At 42.9% G+C, this 21,767-nt stretch overlaps 2 protein-coding genes across 3 annotated transcripts in view; one reads left to right on the top strand and one right to left on the bottom strand.

Moving 5' to 3' along the window:
• cmpk (cytidylate kinase) overlaps positions 1-11,256 on the bottom strand; it is a 35,890-nt gene extending 24,634 nt beyond the window's left edge. The window contains exons 1-2 of the mRNA XM_034183983.1: positions 11,008-11,256; positions 267-413 (exon numbers count right to left, since the gene is read on the bottom strand). Coding sequence (XP_034039874.1) covers positions 267-413; positions 11,008-11,139 — 279 coding nt within the window. The 5' untranslated portion in view covers positions 11,140-11,256. The remainder of the gene's footprint in view (positions 1-266; positions 414-11,007) is intronic.
• On the top strand, positions 8,536-21,701 carry fam78ba (family with sequence similarity 78 member Ba). Of its 2 annotated transcripts, XM_034183974.1 has the most exons (4): positions 8,536-8,547; positions 11,688-12,429; positions 12,834-13,113; positions 21,173-21,701. In XM_034183974.1, the coding sequence occupies exons 2-4, from the start codon at positions 12,098-12,100 to the stop codon at positions 21,413-21,415; spliced, it is 855 nt and encodes a 284-aa protein (XP_034039865.1). In that variant the 5' UTR covers positions 8,536-8,547; positions 11,688-12,097; the 3' UTR covers positions 21,416-21,701. The 2 variants fall into 2 exon arrangements, with proteins under 2 accessions (XP_034039865.1, XP_034039866.1); XM_034183975.1 differs by lacking the exon at positions 8,536-8,547 and having other exon boundaries at positions 11,681-12,429.
• Positions 21,702-21,767: the final 66 nt, after the last annotated feature.

The following is a 21,767-nucleotide window of genomic DNA, read 5'->3' on the forward strand; positions in this document are numbered from 1 at the left end:
GACAACACAATCTGCTGTAAATGAATATCAGACTTGACTGGGGAAGTAACCCAAGTTGAACTGGTGTCCCGTCCAGAGGGAGTAGCGGATGCTCACCGTCTTCACACTATGGAATATTGAGATAAGCACCAACAGGCCTCTTACTTCTACTTCTTTTAGCCAGAAGTAACACTGATGATGACACTGAACATGACCTCAAGGTAAAATGACCCAAGTTTGACTGATATCCAGACAAATCTGATTTCCAGCCTGTGGTTGGTACACACCATGCGAAGTAAGCTGACGGTGATCTCTACGGGGACAATTTTGCCCTCCTTGATGTAGCTGGCAATGAGCTGTCCGTACTCTGACCCCTCTCTGGCTCGTTCTGCTCTCAGTAAATCCCCAGCTGACAAATGGGTGTAGCTGTAACTCTGCAAGACAGAAATGATAATGTGACTTTAAAAAAAATAAATAAATAAAAAAGGTTGTAACTCAAATGAAACAAACTCCGTTGTGTGGAATCTCAAAAATCCATCTGATCACCGTGGAAGGAGTAGGAGACCACACCTTGTATGCTGAATGGAGGTCATCTCTGGGTGATTCTTAGACTACGGGCACTTATTATGTCCTTTGATCATATTGTATGAAAAACAGAAAAAAGGGGAAATTTCACACTTTTATAGTTATCTTTACAATGAAAGTGTGTTAAGAAATTTGTTCTAGTAGTCTGATGACTTTTTCATCTTTTTTCAGCATCATTATATGCAAATATTGCCGTTTTGTGCTTGTCCCACACCCAGACTTTTGATCTTCAATGATAAAAATGAATGGTAAAGAGACGTTTTCTAATGTTTTAAAATATCTCTGAATAAAATATCAGTAAAATAATCAAAACATAACTGGGGTATTCAATGTCATACAACTGTTGTGATTTTTTTAAACAAAATGTAGTTGTCCCACACTATTGCCATAATTTCCACCACAACACTGTAATGTCCCTTTAAACAGTTTGTATGAAAGATTGTTTGGGTAGTTTCTATGTAGATAAAACAGTGACATCAGAGCACATGTATATAGCGCCAAATCACAACAAACAGTTGCCCCAAGGCGCTTTATATTGTAAGGCAATGGTGTGGTGGAAATTACATTTACAAGGCCAATAGTGCCCGTAGTTAAAGAATCACCCCTCTATGTATAGTGGAGCCTGACTGATATGAATTTTTGGGGGGCCAATACCAATGCTAGGGAGTAAAAAAAAAAAAAAATGAAATTTATGATACGGATGTATACACAAGAAATGGCAATGAGTCATAACTTTTGTGATGAAAACTTAATGGCAAAGAAATGCAATGGAGACTTGATGTTTTACAGTTTAAACATCATTATAAAACACTTCTGAATATAATCAACAGACAACCAATGTACTTCATGTCGTCCTCACTCGGATTAGCAGTCACCATGTCGCATCGCCCAGCATATGCATAAAACAGACTTCTCATCTATTTTGGCCCCACCTAAAACAAATCTATAAAATGGGATTTTTATATACCATAATTACTCATCGGAGGGCCCAGGGCCAAGCATCGGGCCTCCTTCTTTAATGAAGAAAGTTGGTTAAACGTGCATCTGAATTTAAATTAAATTACTGTACAAGAAATACATTTGATGAATGAGAAAAGGACAAAAATGGACAAAATCAGGTGAGTTATTTGTGATGAAATTTGACCTTTTACTGAAACTGACATTCCGATGTACATGATACTGGCCATGCTCATGCATCAGTTTTGCATTGAGAGTCCTCGGCCCTCTGATGGGAGAATGTATAGAATATATATGCACCACTATATATGCACCAGCCATGACCTTAACGTTGGTGCCCATATGCAAAACCCCATCTAAGATATATCTAAGAATACAACCTAATCCATAAATAATTAGACAAAAAACAATTTATCGGCAAGATAATTAGGCCGATATCGGACCTGATCTTCCCCTTCCGACAATCTTAAGGACGCACCGACAACTGTGATGATGCTAAATATAATCTTATCAGATATTCCTGCCACGTGTGGTGTGTTAAGAGCACTCTGATCTGCTCGGAAGGATGTGAGGAGCTACATGTGACATGCAGCCAATCAGAAAGTGAGGTGTTTGACCTGGGAATGTTCGTGTGTGAAATCTGTTTGTGTGTGTTTTTACCGTGTGGCTGACACCACACACTGTACAACTAAATCTGTCAGTTCTATGATTTTTTTTTTTTTATCTCCACGTTTGTGATCTCTCAGGTTTTGGAAACCTACAGATAATTTAAAAACCTGCGGTCGACAACACTGTAATATAACCGGTCGCCAGTAGATGGCAGTGTTCTATGCATTTTGACGCCAGTTATATCACAAGGCCTGAATCACAATTTAACAGACTTTTTGGCTTTGCATTGCAAATGTTTTTTTTTATACACACACATGAAAAAAAATGACATTTTACAAAAGCACATTTATTTGTAAACACCAACACACGTTACATTGATTCACTTGTGTTAGTTTTTAAACAGAATGAATTAGTCAACCAATCAGTATGAGCGGAAGCTAAGTTTACCCATAATCCCTTTGGGCACCTGTGTGTTAACGTTCAAATCTTTAGAATGAGTGCATTATTTTAAAATTAACAGATGTGTGTTATATATCCACTTTGTACATTTTAAGAGTTTACATTAATGTAGTTATTCTATCCAGAGTAAGTTGATTTATAAATCAAAACCATAAGTCAAACCTGCTTCCCATTTCAAGACGTCTGCCTCATCGCTGAACCACTGTATGGGGTTAATAATAAGGTCAATAAGGGGGTTCCAAAAATGAATGGATGAAAGTACTGACTTTGTTCATGGAAGACCATACATGTGTAACTGGACTGAGCCAAGTTGATTTCACAATGTCACGTTACCCATAGCAAACACATGGCAGCTACAAGGCTGTGTATAAACAAAGCAAATGTGATAAATATATAGCCCAACCAATATATCAGTTGCCCGATAATATCGGGCAACTGCATAACTGCCTGCATAACTATCTGCATTACTTTTGCCGATGCATACAAAAACTTTTATTTTACTGAATAACCAATGTAGAAAAACACTTTGGCTTTTGGAAATGGAGTCACTGCATGGCATTTTGTATGATTTTTTTGGGGCAAATTACACTCAAACAAAGGAGAATGCAAAGAAAAGGTGACGATGGGATAGGAAAGTGGACATGTGTTGCAGTTTGTTTATGACCCGGTGTCACCGACCGAACAGTCCCCCTTAAAAATCCCTGCCTTCACTGCGCATGCATCATCAGCCATGGTTCACCCATAATCATGTCTTTTTTTCAAAAATGTACGTGTCAAAAATGTACGCGTGAAGGTAGAACTTGCCGACCAGTTAGTCGCTACATGTAGCACTGAAAAATAAATAAATAAATAAATAAATAAATAAATATAAAATCGGCATATCAGCCATTATAAATGGCTGAAATGGATATTTGCAAAAATGCTGAATACTGGCAGCCGATAATCGGCTGCAAAGCCTTCTGGGTGATCCTCAATTATACCCCCGACACACGAGGCTGAATGAGGCTGAAGGAAAGTTCGGCCCACATTCCAGAAGTGTGGAGGTGCATTCGTAGATGTCAGACAGCGTTCTGAGAGCAGCCTAAACAGTCGGGCAGATTCCTGTGACGCCCAAATGTTTTTCACAGGTCATAAACAAACCGCAACACATCCACTTTCCACTGCATCGTCACATTTTCTTCACTTTTTCCACTTTGTTTGCCATGTAATTTGCCCAAAAACTCTTAAGAGGGTTGTCCCCGGATGTAGGATTATTGCGTCATATATGTTGTATTTTAACACTTTACCACCCACCCACAAACGAGACTATGCTGCTCAATTATGGCTTGTTTGACACTTCACCTGGGTTGGGTTGATTCTTGCTAAGTGTGACGGGGCTCTTAGGTTATGCAGAACTACTTGCCATAAATTGTGTCTACTTGCCTGTATAAAAATACTGGCTCCAGAAAATTATCTTCAGTGGCTAGAAACAACTTTATTATCAAACACCAGGTGAGTGTCTGTGATGTTTGTATTCTACTATAAAAATAGATATTATAATAATAACAACAACGACCACAAGCCATGTCTTATGTCACCGACCAAACGGTCCCCCCTTAAAAATCGGTCCGCCCTGCGTCATTAGCCACAGTTGACGGATTATCACCTTGTTTCTGCTTCAAACTGCACTCCAGTCATCTATCTCAGCAACAGATATCTGAAGCTTTTGTACAACAATCATTTCCACATAAACTTAGCATTATTTCATAATAAAAAACCGAGGTAGGGATCAGAGCGTAGCAGCTACACGAGCTGCTAGCTGATGCATTTACTGCGCGTCGGTCATTTCTTAGCGTCACAGATTATTGCCTCATTTCTGCTTAAAACGGCCTAGTTTCTGCTTAAAACTGACTTCAGAATGATTTAAGAGGTTTTACCTTTGTCATCTGATGGTTAATAATCCCATTAATCCATTTGATCGCTTTGGGTGAACAGACTGTCTCAAGCAAGCGGCTGAGCTCTGAAATGGTGCACGTGCAGTGGAGGGAGGGCAGACCAAATTTAGGGGGGAGCTGTTCCATCTGCGACACTAGCAATGGCTGTTTTGTTTTCCTCTTTTGGCAAACAAATACAACAATGTGCTCAAACTGTAGACTCCCATTGTGACTCACTTTTGTTGGTCTGTTGCATTTGTCCGAGTTCTTTGCCTAGTCTTTTGAATGTACCAAAAAGTGCAACATTTAAAACGTACTGAATCATGTGTTCTACAACACTGAAAATGTCCAGGAATGTTTTTAGCATGACTGTGAATGTTCAGAATATCGAAATGGTTGCTTCTCAAAACAAGTGATATTCCATCATTTTAATTTTGTGTGTCTTTTCTTGTATACCTGGATGAACAAAGCTGACACGAACATCTTCTGATTTGAGCGGTACTCTGACCTTGAAACCATGATTCATGATGGTGTTGGTCAATGTGTTTTCAGAGGTCCAAGCAGCCGTCGAGGACCAGGAAGTTGTAGAGCACTTCATGCTTCCTGCTGCTGACCAACTTTATGCAGATTTCATTTTCCAACAGGACTTGGCACCTGCACACAGTGCCAACGCTACCAGCACCTGGTTTAAGGACCATGGTATCCCTGTTCTTAACTGGCCAGCAAACTGACCTGATCTTAACCCCATAGAAAAGCTATGGGGTATTGTGAAGAGGAAGATATGACACGCCAGACCCAACAATGCAGGAGAGCTAAAGGCCACTATCAGAGAAACCTGGGCTCTCATACCACCTGAGCAGTGCCACAGACTGATCGACTCCATTCCACGCCGCACTGCTGCAGTAATTCAGGCAAAAAGAGCCCCAACTACATATTGAGTGCTGTACATGCTCATACTTTTTATGTTCATACATTTCAGTTGGCCAGCATTTCTAAAAATCCTTTTTTCGTATTGGTCTTAATATTCTAATTTTCTGAGATACTGAATTTGGGATTTTCATTAGTTGTCAGTTATAATCATCAAAATTAAAAGAAATAAACATCTGAAATATATCAGTCTGTGTGTAATGAATGAATATACATATACAAGTTTCACTTTTTGAATGGAAATACTGAAATAAATAAACTTTTTCATGATATTCTAATTATATGACCAGCACCTGTATGTGTGTGTGGCATACACACACACAACACAGTTCCTGCTTGGGACAGTGATGGGTCCATATGTGTGTACAAAAGCTGAAAAACCATTTGCACCTGCATGGGGTGACCATGGTTAAAGATTATCACTTGAAAAATATCTGCATACCATATGCTCAAAGATTGAGTAGGCAAGTGCACTACAAACTTTCACTGGCCCTCACATAACCCTGTGTCCACAGAAAAGTCAACATGGAGCAAATGTCAACAGGATCTCTGCCACAGGCTGTGTTTGCATTGTGCAGCTAATAACATAACTGCTTCAGTATAAGTATGTATTGTTGTGGTGACAGTAGTTAAGAGTCTTAAGAGTTGAATTCCATCACAGCAAAAAGTATTAAGTGATAAGTTTTATTTTCATTGTCATCCTTTGGTTAATCTTCAAAGTGGACAAATGTTTATTTACAGTGGAAAGCATGAAAAATGTATCACTAAGTGTTGTGATGCAACAGTCTGATCATCACTGGGAAGCTGAACATTCAGTGTTTCAACGTTTCCCCATAATGCCCCTGGCGGCCGACTGCGCTTCCCAGAATGCACCGCGGCGCCAGCAGAGTTCCACTGTCTCACAGCGCATGTAAACAACGGCAAAGCGAGGTTGTTAATTTAGCAAGTTCACGGGCGATTATGATGATTAGAGGAGGTGTAGCACCTGTGATGGACTTCTGTTGTCGTATTGTCCATACTTCACGAGATGCGTTTACACTGTGAGTGCTAAGCTCCTGACACCAGAACTTTGCTGAAACCGACCTCTCGCGTGAGCCGTGGACCGCCAGAGGGCGCGAGATTCAATACTGCGAAACACCGAATTGAAGAAAAATATCTAACAAAACCTAACAATATTTGTTAAGTTACAAAGATATTGTTTTTGAAATGTGAATACACTAGAGGTTTGGAGTGTCTGGTTTTATACTGTTTGTTTGTTTTAATTTGTGGTGTTTTGATGTAAGTAAGCTTTATTTATATAGCACTTTTCACAGACCAAGGTCACAAAGTGCTTCACATGATATAAACAGACAATAAAAACAACACATACAAATATAGAACAATAAAATAAATTGACACTAAAATGCCAGTTTAAAAAAATGTGTCTTTAGTTGCTGTCTAAAAACATCCACAGAATCCAGTGAGCGAAGAGAACAGGGAAGCTCATTCCAGAGGCGAGGTGCCACAGCTTTAAAAGATCTGTCCCCTCGAGTTTTAAAACAAGTTCGGGGAACCATCAGCAGGTTCTGATTGGAAGACCTCAAACTCCTGCTGGAAACATAAGTCTGGATCAGGCCCTTAATGTATTCCGGTGCCTGCCCATGTAGAGCTCTAAAGGTCAGCACGAGGATTTTGTAATTTATCCTGTAAAAAACAGGGAGCCAATGTAAAGACTTGAGGACAGGAGTAATATGCATTCTCCTGTGGGCGTGGGTAAGAAGTCGTGCAGCAGAATTTTGCACTACCTGCAGGCGGGTCAGCTCTTTCTTACTGAGGCATGTAAAGAGACTGTTACAATAATCAAGTTGTGACGAAACAAATGCATGCACAATCATCTCTAGCTCATTAAAAGCCACCATTTTGCGTAATTTGGAAATGTTTCGAATTTGAAAAAAAAAAACAGTTCTTAACGAGCTGCCTGGTGTGATGTTCCAAAGACATCCCTCCATCCAAAATGACACCCAGGTTACGCAGGCTGCCTTTAACAGAGCTGCTCAGATTACCAAGGTGATTCTTAATGACAGACATAGCACTATCTGGAGCTACAATCAATGTCTCAGTCTTATTAGAATTCAACTGCAGGCTGTTTTCAGTAAGCCATTCTGTAATTTTAGTGAGGCAACTAATGAGAGAACAAATTTTCTGTGCTTCAGTTGTCTTAAAAGAACAGTACAGCTGCAAGTCATCGGCATGCAAATGGTAGGGCACATCGCAGAACTGCTGGATCAGCTTACCAAGAGGAAGGATATACAGCAGGAACAAAATCGGACCCAGGACTGAGCCCTGCGGGACACCCCACAAAAGATCAGCAGATTCAGACATCACATTGTTCACAGAAACACTAAAAGTTCTACCAACCAAGTAAGAGTTAAACCACTCTAATACAGGACCTGACATGCCAACCATATCCCGCAATCTATTAATCAAAATGCCATGGTCAACGGTATCGAATGCAGATGACAGATCCAATAAAACCAGCACAGAACATTTACCACTATCAGCGGCCATCATAATGTCACTAGCCACCTTCAACAGGGCAGTTTCAGTGGAATGAAACTCACGGTACCCGGACTGAAATGTGTCATACATGTTGTTAGTCTGCAAAAATGATTTAAGTTGGACACAGACCACCTTTTCCAAGACTTTAGCCAAAAAGGGGGTCTTTGATATTGGCCTAAAGTTCTTCAGTTCCATAGAGTCCAATCCTGCTTTCTTTAGCCGTGGTTCCACAACAGCATGTTTAAAAGAACAAGGAAACACACCAGTCGACAAAGACATATTGAAAATTTTAACAATACAAGGCCCAATAGAGTCAAAAACATTCCTAACAATCTAAAAGGAACTACATCCAAAATACCAGAGGTTGGTTTCATTATGTTGATGACAGATAGAATGTCCTCAATTGTAACAAGCTTAAAAGAGGTCCAGCATTGAGTGGGAGGTCCCAAATACTGGGAATCACAACAAGAGGGCAATGAGAGCGGCAAACTATCTTTTATGACTCTGACTTTGTCAATGAAGAAATTAAGGAACTCATCAGTACTTGTTTTAGGAAGAACAGGAGTTACAGCAGCAGCAGGTGACACAATAGAGGTGATTGTGTCAAAGAGCACTTTGGGATTTCTCTTATTTGAGGCAATCAGCCGATAAAAATAGCTTTCCCTGGCCTCCTCTAACATCTTATTTAAGGAGGATATGATAGGATGTGAATTTGTAAATGTGAACCACTAAAATGTACGGCCTATAAGTAATACAAGTGAGCCCCATTAACTCGTACGAATTATGGTCCACAAAATCAGACTGCAAGTTATCTGAAACCGCGAGTTAATGAAGTTGACCAAAAAAAAAAAAAAAAAAAAAAAAACTTAGCTTATCTTCCCACCTTGTAATAGTTTTAACCATTTGAAGCATGATTCCTTCCTGGATGGTGATGATTTCTTCATCTGGAGTGGGTTCCGGATCTTTTTCTTCCTCCTCTGGCTGCTGTGGGTCAGTAATGAGGGCTTCGTCAGTGCGGACAATTCCGGACTAATCAAAGTTTTTGCACACACGTGAGACAGGCACATGTATAAATTCCGGCCCAATCTGATTCGGCAGTAAGGATCTAAAGAGTCACATCCAAAAACTTTGAATCGTCAGGAACTGTCCGCCCTCATCACTGACATCCAGCAGTCGGAGGAGGAAGAAGAATTCATTATCCAGAATCATCCGCACTGATGATCCCTGCCAAAAACAGTCAAATCAAAGTTGACTTTTATACGTAATCTAACTTTACAAGGTTCACAACTTGACCATGAGTAAAGCTAAATCATGACTTACACGTGCATGAGTTTATGGGGCTCACCTGTATATTAAACCTCCCAGTGTGAATACATTACAATACAGCTAAATGTAAATAATTTTGCGTGACAGGTGCATTGATGTGCAACTACAGTGTACCATTCTTCTGATGTGAAACCAGTGAATGAGTAGATTGAGTGCTTAGTCTTCTAGTCTCAGAGCAATAATTCTAGACTGTTATCAGGTTTCTGACAATGTCTTTGGCTCCAGTAATAAGTATAATAATTCTACTAGTGTCTTCAGTCATTTGTACTTTACTTCAAGTAAATGGTAAATGGACTGCATTTATGTAGCACTTTTCCATCTGCATCAGACACTCAAAGCGTTTTACACATCAATGCCTCACATTCACCCTAATGTCAGGCTGCTGCCACGTAAAGCACCCACTACACACCAGGAGCAACTAGGGGATTAAGGGCTTTGCCCAAGGGCCCTTAGTGATTTTCCAGTCAGGCTGGGATTTGAACAGAGGATCCTCTGGTCTCAAGCCCAACACTTTAACCACTAGACCACCACCTCCCCAAGTGCAATGAGAAAATAAATAAAGACTGATACTTCATTTTGTAGTAGCGTAGTGTTTTATAATACTTTTACCCTTTAATGATTAACAGATTATGTATTTGTCGCTGACCAACTTTCGCAATTTCAGGTACAAACTTTTCCTCATTTTGCCCTTTCTGAAAGCTAGCTGGAACACTGATTTTTACACACACACACACACACACACACACACAATTTTGCCTGTCCAGAATGTACCCCTCCTCTCAATGACCACTGGGATAGAATTAAATAGAATTTTTTGTTTGTTTTTTCAGATATGGGATCAGACTGCCCAACAAGTGAAAAGCTCAAGAGGATTGTAGAAATCTTAAAAAAAAAAAAAAAAAAAAAAACCTCTCTCGACATAAGAAGCACCTGTGTGTCTTGAAGCACAGTGACTTCTGTCATCTTGACCTAAGACCAGAACAAACAGGTGAAACCACCTCAAATGGGTGATCTAAATTTTAGACCTTTGGACTAGTTTTAGAAGAGACTACCTTGCCTCACTTTTTTCCCCATTGCACCACCACTTTTAACGTTTTGACTAAAGTTTGAGTACTTTAAGCCTCAAGTCTCAGTCTGTCTCCCTTCGTACTGCTTCATAAAACTGGACCCTAGTGATTTAGGCCAACAAATTACTAAAAAAATAAAATAAAAATAAGATGCATAATGTGACCCCTTTTAAAGTATATGGCTAAACATTTTTCTTTGCAAACAAAAGATCAAATATGTGGACTAGAAAGAAAGAGAAGACAGATTGTTCACTGTGATAGACGAAGCTCTTTCAAACTAACTTTGACTTTAATGTCAGCAGACTGGAAATACATCTGAAACTGCTTTTAATCTCTTTTTCGGCGATGTGGATTGGAAACGTGTATTCCACGTATATATTTCTAACTTTAACTCAAAATGACGATTATATTCCTATAAGAAGTCGAATACTAGCCTCAACAAAGGCAGCTTACGTGGCTAAGTAGCTAGCTAGGTTGATGTTTGGGGACAAGCGGAAGTTCGCGTATTCTACCGATAACCTCACAAAAACCGCGTGGTTTAATAAGCGTCCCTGCCCTGACACACGATAAAAAAAAAGTGTTTCTGCGTTTTCCTGTCCGTCACAGCGGCCACTTTTCATTGTCTTTTCTCCAAACATCTCTCCTACCTCGATGATTTTAGTGCACTGGGTCCCTTTGCCGGCGCCAGGCCCGCCCAGCACGAACACAACCTGCGGCTTCATCACCGAACACAGGCTGGACAACTTCTGAAAACTCTTCCCGAACAACCGGAACAGCATACACCACGAAAACCACCCGACACCGCCGACCGAAGGGGTGAATCACAGCCAGCCGGTCACCGACGAGCGGAGAGATGACTGAATGCGTGTCAGACCAACTTCCGCTATGGCCCTCAACCACCAATAGGATTCCGTGATGCACACCCGTGGTCACGCCCACTCGCTCTCTTTCCCCACGCCCCTCCTCGCTCTCCTCCCGCCTCCGGCGCAGAGGTCGGGTGACGCCCCTCCCCTGCTCCTCCAGCATCAGCACCTCCTGACGGAGCGACGAGCCCCGCGGCTGAAAAGATGCTCTCCGCTCCGTGAAGCTGAGGAGGACGCGAGGAGGAGTCCGAGCGCGGCCGGTGAGCGGCCGGTGAGCGGCGCTCTGCCGCCTCCTGCACCGAATGGAGCGGCGCTGCCTGCGATGAGAAGATGAAAACAGTCCGCCGCCGCCGCGCCTCCTTTGTAAGCCGGAGCTCCTTTTGATGTAGGTCACAGTGATGGAGAGCCGCTTTTTTCTCCTTTGAGGACGACGCGCACATGTAAGGCAAACAAAAGGCATCCAGCAGCCCTCTGACGCACCTGCTGTCCGCGCTCCTCCTGACATGACGGCGCGGCGCCGGCAGCGCAGCAGCAGCAGCACGATCAGCCGGACGCGTGGAGCCGATCAGGACCAGAGGAGGAGCCTCCGGACGCGCTGCGGGCGCGGAGGCAGCAGCTCAGGGGAGGCCGGATTGCAGTTTCTGGGGACGAGCTCCAAGGGCAGTGCGGCAGTCAGCAGGCAGACCGGGGGGGAGGAGGCTGCGGAGGTCTCTGGTCCTTCCCCCAGAGTCCCCACTGCGCTGGTGTCATCCCTAAAACATGATGGTGCGTCGTTTTGCGTTTCAACTGCGCAGCTTCCCATCTTTGCACTCCCGATGAGCATTTTAAGAGAGTAATCTGCTCTTCAGGCAAGGGTGGAACCCGCCGGGGACTGATGTGCAAACTGGCCAGGTACCATTTGCTCCCTTCTCTGGTTTTGCTCATTTTGCTGCTCCCCTGCACTATGGGCTGTATTCAGAGCATCGCGTGCAAGCCCCGCATCAGGCGGGAGAACATCGTGGTATACGAGGTGTCAGCCTCTATCGATCAGTGCCCTACTATCATCGAGGAGAACTCACCCATTGTGCTCCGCTACAAGACGCCTTACTTCAGAGCCTCCGCCGGTGTTGTGATGCCACCAGTGCCCCGTAACGAAACCTGGGTGGTGGGTTGGATCCAGGCTTGTACCCAGATGGAGTTCTACAACACTTACGGTGACATTGGCATGTAAGCGTGTGGCAGACTTTTGGTTTTGTGTTTATGTGCGCAATCATGTATCCACCTTCTGCCCCATGTTGTAGTACTCGAATCCTTCTCAACCCCTCTAAAATCCCAAAGGCCTGGTCTTAACTTTGGGATTTTGGCAGAGGTGGGAGTAAGTCACCATCAAGTCATGAATCAGTAAGTCCCAAGTCAAGTCTCAAGTCACGATGACCACCATGTGTTGACAACTGACTTGAGACTTGACTTGGGACTTGCTGATTCATGACTCGATGGTTACTCCCACCTATGGATTTTGGAGGGATCAAGACCAAGTCTGGACTCAAGTACTATAACACTACCTCTGCCTGATGCTTCTATTTTTCTCTCCCTATACACCCTCTCTCTCTGTCCTTGGTCCACTGTTCCAGGTCCAGTTGGGAACTACCAGAGCTCCGTGAAGGCTGTGTCAAGGCCATCAGTGACTCGGATGGTGTCAGCTATCCCTGGTACGGCAACACCACTGAGACAGTCACACTGACCGGTCCTACATCCAAACCATCTCGCCTAACGGTCAGCATGAATGACAATTTCTACCCCAGCGTGACCTGGGCAGTGCCCATCAGCAATAGCAACACACCCATGCTGACCCACATCACCAGAGACCAGAGCTTCATCACCTGGTTGGTGGCCATGAACTCTGTCACCAAGGTAGAACAACCACAGACCCCAACGCCTCGTTCAACATCTGTCAAGTTAGTCACGATAATAGGGCCGATTAAAACACAATATTATTATTATAATTAATGTTTATTATATCTAAAGAACATGGATACTGAGATGTTTTCCCAACATAGACTGAAAAACATCTAAGTATCTTATCCCATGATGGGTCACTGGGAGCCCATCCCAGCATTCGTTAGGTGTGTGACTGTTTGGAGTCCTGCATGTTCCTTTTCATGCAAAGAGGCATCTCAAACATATTCACAATAAGGGCCATTAGTGCAGCAGATAACTGAAACAATCCTTCAAATGGTGATACAAGCATCAAATCTGGCACAAATACACCTTAGAAATTACTGAAAAAACCGATTGGCAACTTGAATAGGCTGACAGGTAGGGGTCAATTGAAGAATTACACAGGGGTCAAATATTAAAAATGCTCCAATCAAATTGAAAACTACACCACATTATTTGTCTAATCATAAAGATTCCAAAAAGGTATAGTTTGGGCAATCAGTGACTGAGTTATGGGCTGAAAACTGCAAGAATGGCGACAAAGGTCAATTTCAGTTTGTACATTTTTCAGTTCAATTTATTTTCATTTATATAGCGCCAAATCACAACAGAGTTGCCTCAAGGCGCTTTCACAGGGGTCAAAAGTTAAAGTTGTGATACACATATATAAATTAGAATTAAGTTGAAATTTAAAAAGCTGGTAATCAAGTGTATAGTGAATATATTCCTCTGTCAGTGTTTCACACCTTGTGTGACTTTTCACTAACTCTGATGTGGGGAGGCCGACAGACTTGCATGCACAACGCAGCTTCTCACTTGAACTTGGACTTTATTTCCAAACTTCAGCAACACAGACACTCCACAGCTTCAGTCTGATAACTAGCTGTAACTTTTCGAGGCAAGTAAACACTCGTACAACTGACTGCTGCAGGCTGGACATGCTCATGCATCGCTGATGCCGAAAAACACCTGCCGCTCCGGTCCCGCTCATAACACACACATCAAAAGAAAAGCCGACCCCATACACACACACACACTGCTTTATTGTCAACTCTCTTTATCGTTACACTCCTAGAGACATGCATTGAACGTACTCCCTCCCTCCTCTTGCTACTGCCTCCGTACGTTTTCACAAAAATGTTGTGACCGGCGCTTTATTGGTTGAGCTAAAATAATTAATAAATAGAACAGTTTTGACTGTATTGAATGCTTGGTCTCCAAAGTAAAGATCAAACAAAGTTGACGTCCATTGGTTTCTATGACATGTGACATATGTTACCCTGTAACGTGATAACTAAGCATGATACGAGGTCTGTTAGAAAAGTATCCGACCTTATTATTTTTTTCAAAAACCATATGGATTTGAATCACGTGTGATTACATCAGACATGCTTGAACCCTCGTGGGCATGCGAGAGTTTTTCACGCCTGTTGGTTACGTCATTCGCCTGTGGGCAGTCTTTGAGTGAGGAGTGGCCCACCCTCTCGTCGTTTTTTTCATTGTTTAGGAATGGCTCAGAGACTGCTGCTTTGTTTGATCAAAATTTTTTCAAAAACTGTAAGGCACAACTGAGTGGACACCATTCAATAAATTCAGCTGGTTTTCGGTGAAAATTTTAACGGCTGATGAGAGATTTTGGTCTGTAAGTGTCGCTTTAAGGACGGCGATCTGCGCTCCGAGGCGGCGTCGTCTCGCTGTTTCAAGCTGAAAACTTCCACATTTCAGGCTCTGTTCACCCAGGTCGTCGTCAGAGAACAGAGAAGTTTCAGAAGAGGTTGGCATGAGGAGTTTATGCGGACATTCCACTGTTAAAGGAGATTTTGTAATGAAAGAACGTGCGGGCAGATTCGCATGTCGGGCTGGACCCGACCGCGGGGGGTCGCGACAGGAAAAACACCTCCATTGGAACATGCCCAGCTGTTAAACAAATTCTCAGATACTCACTTGTTGAAAGCCATCAAAAGCCGCCTGAATTTTACAAATGGTTTTCAACACGGAGGTGTTTTTCCTGTCGTGGTGCAGACGGATTTGCGTCGTCGTCACAGAACCGACTCGGCGAATTTGCCCGCACGTTCTTTCATTACAAAATCTCTGTTGTGTGGGCCGCTGAAGATGAGGTACTGCTGGCCCACCACCACCAGATGGCGCCCTGCTTGAAGTGCGGGCTTCAAGCACGAGAGGGCGTCGGAGCAACCGGGAGTGACAGCTGTCACTCATCATCAGCACCAGCTGTCACTCATCCACGACTCATCACCACCACCATAAAGGCCGGACTGCAACTCCACCTCCCCGCCGAGAAATCAGCTACCATAGAGGTAATTTCTCTGTGGAATCTAAACTGAGTCATAGTCTGATCTCTTTTGCAGCCGTTTTCCTGTGGTGTTTCCTTGTCTGCTGGATTGGCGTTTGGTGTGAATAGCGACGGCTTCGCCTCACACCCCAACCAGATAAGTGGTTAAACAGGAGCTGCACGAGTGTGTTACTGGAGGTGGAGGTTCTCCCTCCCTAAGGAACACAGACTGAGGCATTACTGAGTGTGCGTACTCACACTCATCTGTACTGTTTCTGTTCTCTGCCAGCAGTACCTGGTCTGACAGCTGAAGATGGTGGCCACCTGGGGACCCAGGACTTGGCGGCTCCGGTGTTCTTCAGATCCGTTGGCGGTGGAAGCCGTGTGGGATCCGGCTCGTTTCTGGACGGACGTCTCCTATCCTCGAGCCTGCCCACACGCCACTCAACGTATAATTGACTGTATTTCCAAACCGGTTATTGTCTGTATTCCGTTGTGCACGTCATAACATTAAATTGTTACTGTTTTGGCTTATCCATTGCCCATTCATTTACGCCCCCTGTTGTGGGTCCGTGTTCCTACACTTTCACAACAATCTCCTTTAACAGTGGAATGTCCGCATAAACTCCTCATGCCGACTTCTTCTGAAACTTCTCTGTTGTCTGACAAGGACCTGGGTGAACAGAGCCTGAAATGTGGAAGTTTTCAGCTTGAAACAGCCAGACGGACGCCACCTCCGACCGCGCCGCGCCGATCCGCTTTGTGAGCTGTCCTTAAAGCGAAAGAAACTCCACAATCTCTCATCAGCCGTTAAACTTTTCACCGAGAACCAGCTGAATTTCTCGAATAGTGTCCAATCGGATATCCCTCACAGGTCCTGAAAAAATTTTGATAAAGCAACGCGCGCCGTCTCCAGCAGCGTCTCAGACAAAGGATTTCAGCCGAGAGGGCTGGACCAGTGCTCACTTAAAGCCTGCCCACAGGTGAATGACGTCACCGAAACGCGTGAAAAAACTCACGCATGCGCACGAGGGTTCAAGCATGTCTGGTGTAATCGCACGTGATTCAAATCCATATAGTTTTTTTTTTTTAATAAAACTGCCGGTTAGTTTTCTAATAGACCTCGTACATGTCCAAACTATTCCTTTTTAAAACCCTATTAACTCAACCAATAACTTGCATCACTTTTTACCAAAATTGGAGCAACTTTAACTTTTGACCCCTGTACATACTGAAACTGGCCTTTGTCACCATTCTTGCTGTTTATTCCCATAACTCCATAGAATTCAGTCACAGATTGTCCAAAACTATACCTTTTTAGAATATTTATGACTGGGCAAATGTGGTATAGTTTTCAATATGACTGGAGCATCTTTTAATTTTGACCCCTGTGTAATTCTTAAATTGACCCATACCTGACCGCAGATTGAAAATTCAAGTGAATGTGCATCTGAGTGCGGGGATTCAACAGAGATTCTCCATAGTAAAAGCACCACAACTAATGACAGTTTGAGACGGGTGTATAAGTGACAGGCTGGTGACTGCACAGGTTAAGAGCTAAAGGAGTAAATTGCTTGAAGAGTGAAGGCATTTTTGTTTGACATTTCCTTAAAGGAAAATAAATCATTATCGGTTTGAGTGTTTTCGTGTTTGGCAGCTTAGATAACCACATCTTTCACCTGCATCCAGGCCAGCCCCGTAGATCCCACATTAAGGGTGTTGTGATGGAAAAGGTTTGTTTTAGAATTCAGTTTTTCACTTAAAACCTCAGCAGAATTCACCTTTTCTTATTTGTATTAATCACACAAGTCCCCCCAGCTTCACCACAACAGTTCGAAAGTGGATCTGCATGTTGATATGGCACAAGTTTTACACCAGATGCCCTTCCTGACACAACTCCACATTATATACAGAATGGGCAGAGGTGGTCTTGAACCCAAACCAACCCTTTCATACTAGAAACAAGTGCACTTAACCACTTAGTAACACCACAGCTGCTTTATTTTTCATTCATGCATTTGGGTTATTTATGCCTCAGTACTTCCTGAAGGAAAGATATGTTCAATTCACATGCCATGTTTTTTTTTCCCATTAAACTGATGCAGTGCATCATTTTTTTTTTTCAAAATTCAGAAAACCTCTTTGTTTATTCTGTTAACAGAACTGTTTATTTAGTTCTTCTGCTGTCTGATGGTTAGATCCATTATATGGTCATATGTCATATCTGCCTTCTTGCAGTCAGTGAATGCACAGGAAGTCACATTGACACAAAGCAGTGTCCAAGCATCGTCCCACAGAAGCCACACTGACAAGCTCACTCACTTGTCAGATGTAATTGCAGATCTTTTTATAAATGGCAACACACGTGGGTCTGTGGGATATGAGTTGAACCGCTATACCAGTATAAACGGGTTATGGATTTGAGGTATGTGCTTCAGGCTACTTAACTTTATCTGCATTGTCCTTGTGTATTCAGCTCAAAATGGGGACAAATCTTGGCTTGGGGAATTAACCTGAAATGGACTGGCATTCAATTTAGGGGGAGTGATGGATTATCATCTACTTCACGCTATTCTATCCGGGGATAAGCACTGGTCCAGTGGATCTCAGGGCCTGTGAGGAACTTACTTATTTGTAAGCACAGACTTTGGCCAAGGCCAATCATCTTCTAAAGATTTGATTAGCCTGATTAATCAGTCCACTATTAATCACCAAATTTGTTGCCTTCAGAGATCTATTATGTCCTTCCAGATAAAGATCATCATAAAATCCTGTGTTTAATGACACTACTCTAGAGTTTATTTAATTTGCACCTGCTCCGAGTTAAAGATACGTTTTTGACTGTTAAAAGTTTATCAATTTAATAGTGCAAAAACTTTGACTTTCAAAGTGTTGTGTTATGTTGTCAGAAATGAAAGCTTATTTTAAACACTGCAGAGTGTAATTTAACACAGTTTGAATATCAACTGTTTGGGCATTAGTTATAGGAAAAAGCACAGACAATAGACCTGTTCATAATGTCAAATGTTACAAAATCTTTGGGCCACATGTTGTTCTTGTTCCACTAATAAAATAAAAAGGTCTGCACCAATTTTTATTGTAATCTGACATGTTTAGGGCTCCCCACAAAGCAACAACTTTCCCCAAACAACAGTGTAGTAATCCAGTAATTCCAGTAATGTTTTCCTCTGGGTGACCAATCAACCACCACTTTTTGCAATTAAAGGGGAGGTGATGGTCTAGTGGTTAAGGTGTTGGGCTTGAGTCCAGAAGCTCATGGGTTCAAATCCCCGCCTGACTGGAAAATCACTAAGGGCCCTTGGGCAAGGCCTTAATCCCCTATTGCTCCCGGTGTGTAGTGAGCGCCTTGTATGGCAGCACCCTGACATCGGGGTGAATGTGAGGCATAATTGTAAAGCGCTTTGAGCGTCTGATACAGATGGAAAAGTGCTATATAAATGCAGTCCATTTTGCAATTAGAAGCCATCACATGTACCTGGAAAAATAATGGCATCAGAGTCTTCTCCCGTTAGGGTGATGCTGCCTTGCCAGCGGAGGGAGAGGAAAATGTGTCACTCTGTGGAACCTCTAATCTTGAGTTCAAATTTGGTCTGCACCTAGAAACGCCAAGTGGAACAAAACAACATGTGGCTCGAAGTCTCCTCTTTTTTCACTATATAACATGAACAGCCCTAATCCACATCCTTCTGTTTAAGAGGCATTATCACCGTTAAATAAGTAAGTATCGGTATCATTTTGTTAGACTTTTTCTATGTGATTTTACACGTAAAGGATTAAACAACGAGAAGCCGTGCATTATATGGTTTGAATGCACTTTGTGGAGTAACACCACGACGCGAAGCGGAGTGGTGTTACTCCGCGTCATGCTTTCAAACCATATAATGCACGGCTTCTCGTTGTTGTTTAACTTTTAACTTGATAAAAATGTGTAAGTATTTGGGACTATTTTATGCCAGTCTCAAGATATTTTCATCCTTGGCAATCGTTCTCTTCTTCTTTCCCGTCTTCAATCTTGTCCAGTTCATCCGATGTTAAATCTTTACGCCGTTGCTTTTGCTGTTCTTCTCATCTGCTCTCCTCCTCTTCCCATTCCTCAAATGTTTTATTTTGGCCAAAAATATTAAAATTAACTTGGAAATCCATGTTTTATCATGTTTCTGTCATTCACCTGTCAAAACACAGCTCATCTGCACCAACTGATTTGCGCGTTGCTATGGTGACGACCAGAGCAGAGTGATATTACAGTGACTTAACTCGTCGAACTACATGTGCGTATACACGAAAATAATGCATGTTAGACATGGAATTCTCACTGACCATGGTATAAAACAATGAAAAACACGCAGCATGTGCCTCAATTACTCTAAAATTACACATGCAGAGAGTGAAATTATACTTGGATGCAGCCATATCAACCCTGATGTGATCAGGCCTGAGAAATAAGTCCAAGACATCAACATCCATCTGCTATGGTCAGGGGAAGCGTGGGCAAGGGGACGCCCACACTTCCCCTGACCATAGCAGATGGATGATTACTTTCGAGAGGTAGGTATAGATCGATTGTCTGTCTGGGTGGTTGTCATCCAGGAGACAAAGCAGTTCTGTGGTGTGGCACCAGACTTCACTTGAGTTCAAATGAACTCTGAAATATTTTGACTCTTAGAATTTAATATGCTAGTATTTGTTCAGCAGTGGCAATCCTGTCTCTGGGCCCTTTGCCTTTGAGATTGGGAGATTCCTTGAAGGTTTTACGGAGTCTTCTTGAAGTCACTGGACAGAGGTATTTGGCAATGTGGATATCTTATTAGGAGAACACATGGCCCAGTCTTTGAGGTCCTGGTGCTTTCTGTCTTGCTGCATGGTTATGAGAGTTGGATGTTATGTGACTAAAGGCACTGTTTCCCAAACCCGGTCCTCAGGTCCCAACGTGCTGCACATTTTCCAATTGTCCATGCACTAATCAGAGTAGATCAGCTCAGTCAGGTATGGTCCATTGCTGAGTCTGCTGTAATTGAGCTGAACACTGAAATTGATCTGCTTTGATTACTTCCAGGACAAATGGAAAACGTGGAGTACATTGGGTCACGAGGACGAGGATTGGGAAACCCTAACTTAAGGCAAGAACTGGATGTCTTTGGTGCTAGGTTTGGAGGATGCTTGGGCTCTGTTGAAATGACTATGTGCCAAATGAGCAGTTATTTATGGAGATAAGATGGGGAGTATTACTGGTATTGTGAGGGAAGTCAGCTGTGACATCTTGAACATGTGGCTCATTTCTCTGGTAATGACCCAACGAGCAGGTGCCTCAGGTCTGAGGACCCCTGTGGCTGAAGAAGGGTTAGGGGATGCAAACCTTTCACCTGGCTGGAGCAGATAGGTGGTCAGTTTCGATAGGTGGGGATGGACCAGTTGTCTGCCTGGGTTATTGCCTGGTGGTAAATGCAGTCGTGCTCACCACTGCATGTTCCCAGACCTGACTTGATATGTTACGGTAATTTGTAGCTTAATCCATTAGGAATGGAAGTAAAATATTGCCAAATAAAATAATCTTGATAAGAATTTGACAAACATCAGTCATTTTAACTCTGCTTCTTTTCCTAACCTTAAATCTGCTGAATTTTGTTCTGTTCTGTAAATTCAGCCTAAACAGGTAGTGATTTATTGTAATGGACACTTTAATCACCTGCAGTCTCTGAATGTTGTGCTTCCATCCTTGTCTAGGAGCGTATCGTGTTGCAGACGGTGCGGTGGCGGATGCGGGTGGATATCACTGTTGACCCTGATATGCCTTTGGGCTCACGAGCCTCTCTGGTAGGTCGCCCGTACCAGGAGCAACCACACATCCTCAACTACCAGGAGCCAATTCCTCCTAACGCACTGGGGAGGCCCAATGCCAATGACGCCCAAGTGTTAATGTGGAGGCCGCGGAGAGGAGCGCCGCTCGTGGTCATACCGCCAAAATAATAGGCACATTCAAAAAGTGCCTGTGTAGTGTCTACTCTTTTTTTCTGCAGAAAGAGAGAAATGTAATGTGACGTGAAGGTATTGAAGCAAAGAAGCCTGTCGGAGAAACGAACCGATGTTACCCTTCGATCAACATGGCACTGGCTCATTGTCGTAGAAAGATTTACTCTTAGCGGACCCGGATAACAAGCCGGAGTGAATGTTCCATCTCGGCTCTGACACCACACGGTGCCAAGATGAAAGTCTGCAAAGAACTGGTTTGTCCCAGATAAAGTTTTGGACTGCTTTATAGAGTTCTGCTTGCCTTTAGCAAAGAGCGAACACTGTTTTTAGCGTACCACAGAGGTATTAG

This window comes from Thalassophryne amazonica, chromosome 12 (genome assembly GCF_902500255.1).
Source record: "Thalassophryne amazonica chromosome 12, fThaAma1.1, whole genome shotgun sequence".
Taxonomy (NCBI): domain Eukaryota; kingdom Metazoa; phylum Chordata; class Actinopteri; order Batrachoidiformes; family Batrachoididae; genus Thalassophryne; species Thalassophryne amazonica.